This window comes from Apteryx rowi, unplaced genomic scaffold (genome assembly GCF_003343035.1).
Source record: "Apteryx rowi isolate R43461 unplaced genomic scaffold, aptRow1 scaffold_1180, whole genome shotgun sequence".
NCBI classification, from domain to species: domain Eukaryota; kingdom Metazoa; phylum Chordata; class Aves; order Apterygiformes; family Apterygidae; genus Apteryx; species Apteryx rowi.
The window spans coordinates 63,208-64,265 of record NW_020447398.1 but is presented as its reverse complement, the minus strand read 5'-3'; the positions used below and the strand labels follow the sequence as shown (position 1 = coordinate 64,265).

The 1,058-nt window shown below is 61.0% G+C and overlaps 1 protein-coding gene across 1 annotated transcript; it reads left to right on the top strand.

Moving 5' to 3' along the window:
* CLDN2 (claudin 2) lies at window positions 1–696 on the top strand. The gene has a single exon (XM_026084002.1). It carries the CDS (start codon window positions 1–3, stop codon window positions 694–696), a length of 696 nt encoding a protein of 231 aa, XP_025939787.1.
* The last annotated feature ends 362 nt before the right edge of the window (window positions 697–1,058 follow it).

The following is a 1,058-nucleotide window of genomic DNA, read 5'->3' as shown; positions in this document are numbered from 1 at the left end:
ATGGTCTCCGTGGGGCTCCAGCTGGTGGGCTACACCATGGCTTTCCTGGGCTACATCGGCACGCTGACGACCACACTGCTGCCCAGCTGGAAGATCAGCTCCTACATCGGCTCCAGCATCGTGACGGCCGTGGGCTTCACCAAGGGGCTGTGGATGGAGTGCGCCACGTACAGCACGGGCATCACCCAGTGCGACATCTACAACTCCCTGCTCGGCCTGCCCGCCGACATCCAGGCGGCCCAGGCCCTGATGGTGAGCTCCAGTGTCGTCTCCTCCCTCGCCTGCCTCATCGCCATCATGGGCATGAGGTGCACCATCTTCATGCAGGGCTCGCCAGCCAAGGACAGAGTGGCGGTGACGGGCGGTGTGGTCTTTGTGCTTGGGGGGCTGCTCTGCTTCATCCCCATGGTCTGGAACATCCACGTGGTGCTGCGGGATTTCTACAGCCCCCTGCTCCCCGACAGCACCAAGTATGAGATGGGTGAGGCACTCTACCTGGGCATCATCTCTTCCCTGCTCTCCCTCATCGGTGGCTTCATCCTCTGTGCCTCCTGCCCTCCCCGGGACTCACCAGACACCTACCACAGCACCTACCAGCCCCAGCTGCTGGCGGGCAAGGGCCCCCGGCCCTCCACCAGCCAGACGCAGAAGACCAAGAGTGAGTTCAGCTCCTACAAACTGACGGGATACGTGTAGAGGGGCCCCGCAGCTGCCCTGATGGCAAGGTGGGAACCCAGCTGGCACCTGCCCCGGCTCTGCGAAACTTCTGGGCTAGTGCAAATGGCATCTGGTAAGAGGAGAGACCATAGCAGTGTCTGGCATCTGGTAAGAGGAGAGACCATAGCAGTGTCTCTCGCGCTCAGCCCTCTCGCTCGCACACATGTGCTCGGGGGAGGGGGGTTCAATCTGCTCTCCCTGCCATTCCCTCAAGAGCCTTGCTACTGTTTTAGAGATCCCAGCTGATTACCTAAGTTGGTGAAAAAACCAAATTTGACTGCTGTTACCTGCTTGGTGCAGCGCGGCGCTGTTAGCTTGCAGGGAGCACCTTGACAGGCGGA

What these genes read in the sequence shown, in the direction of transcription:
- CLDN2 (XM_026084002.1), top strand. Translation starts at nt 1, where the DNA reads ATGGTCTCCGTGGGGCTCCAGCTGGTGGGCTACACCATGGCTTTCCTG.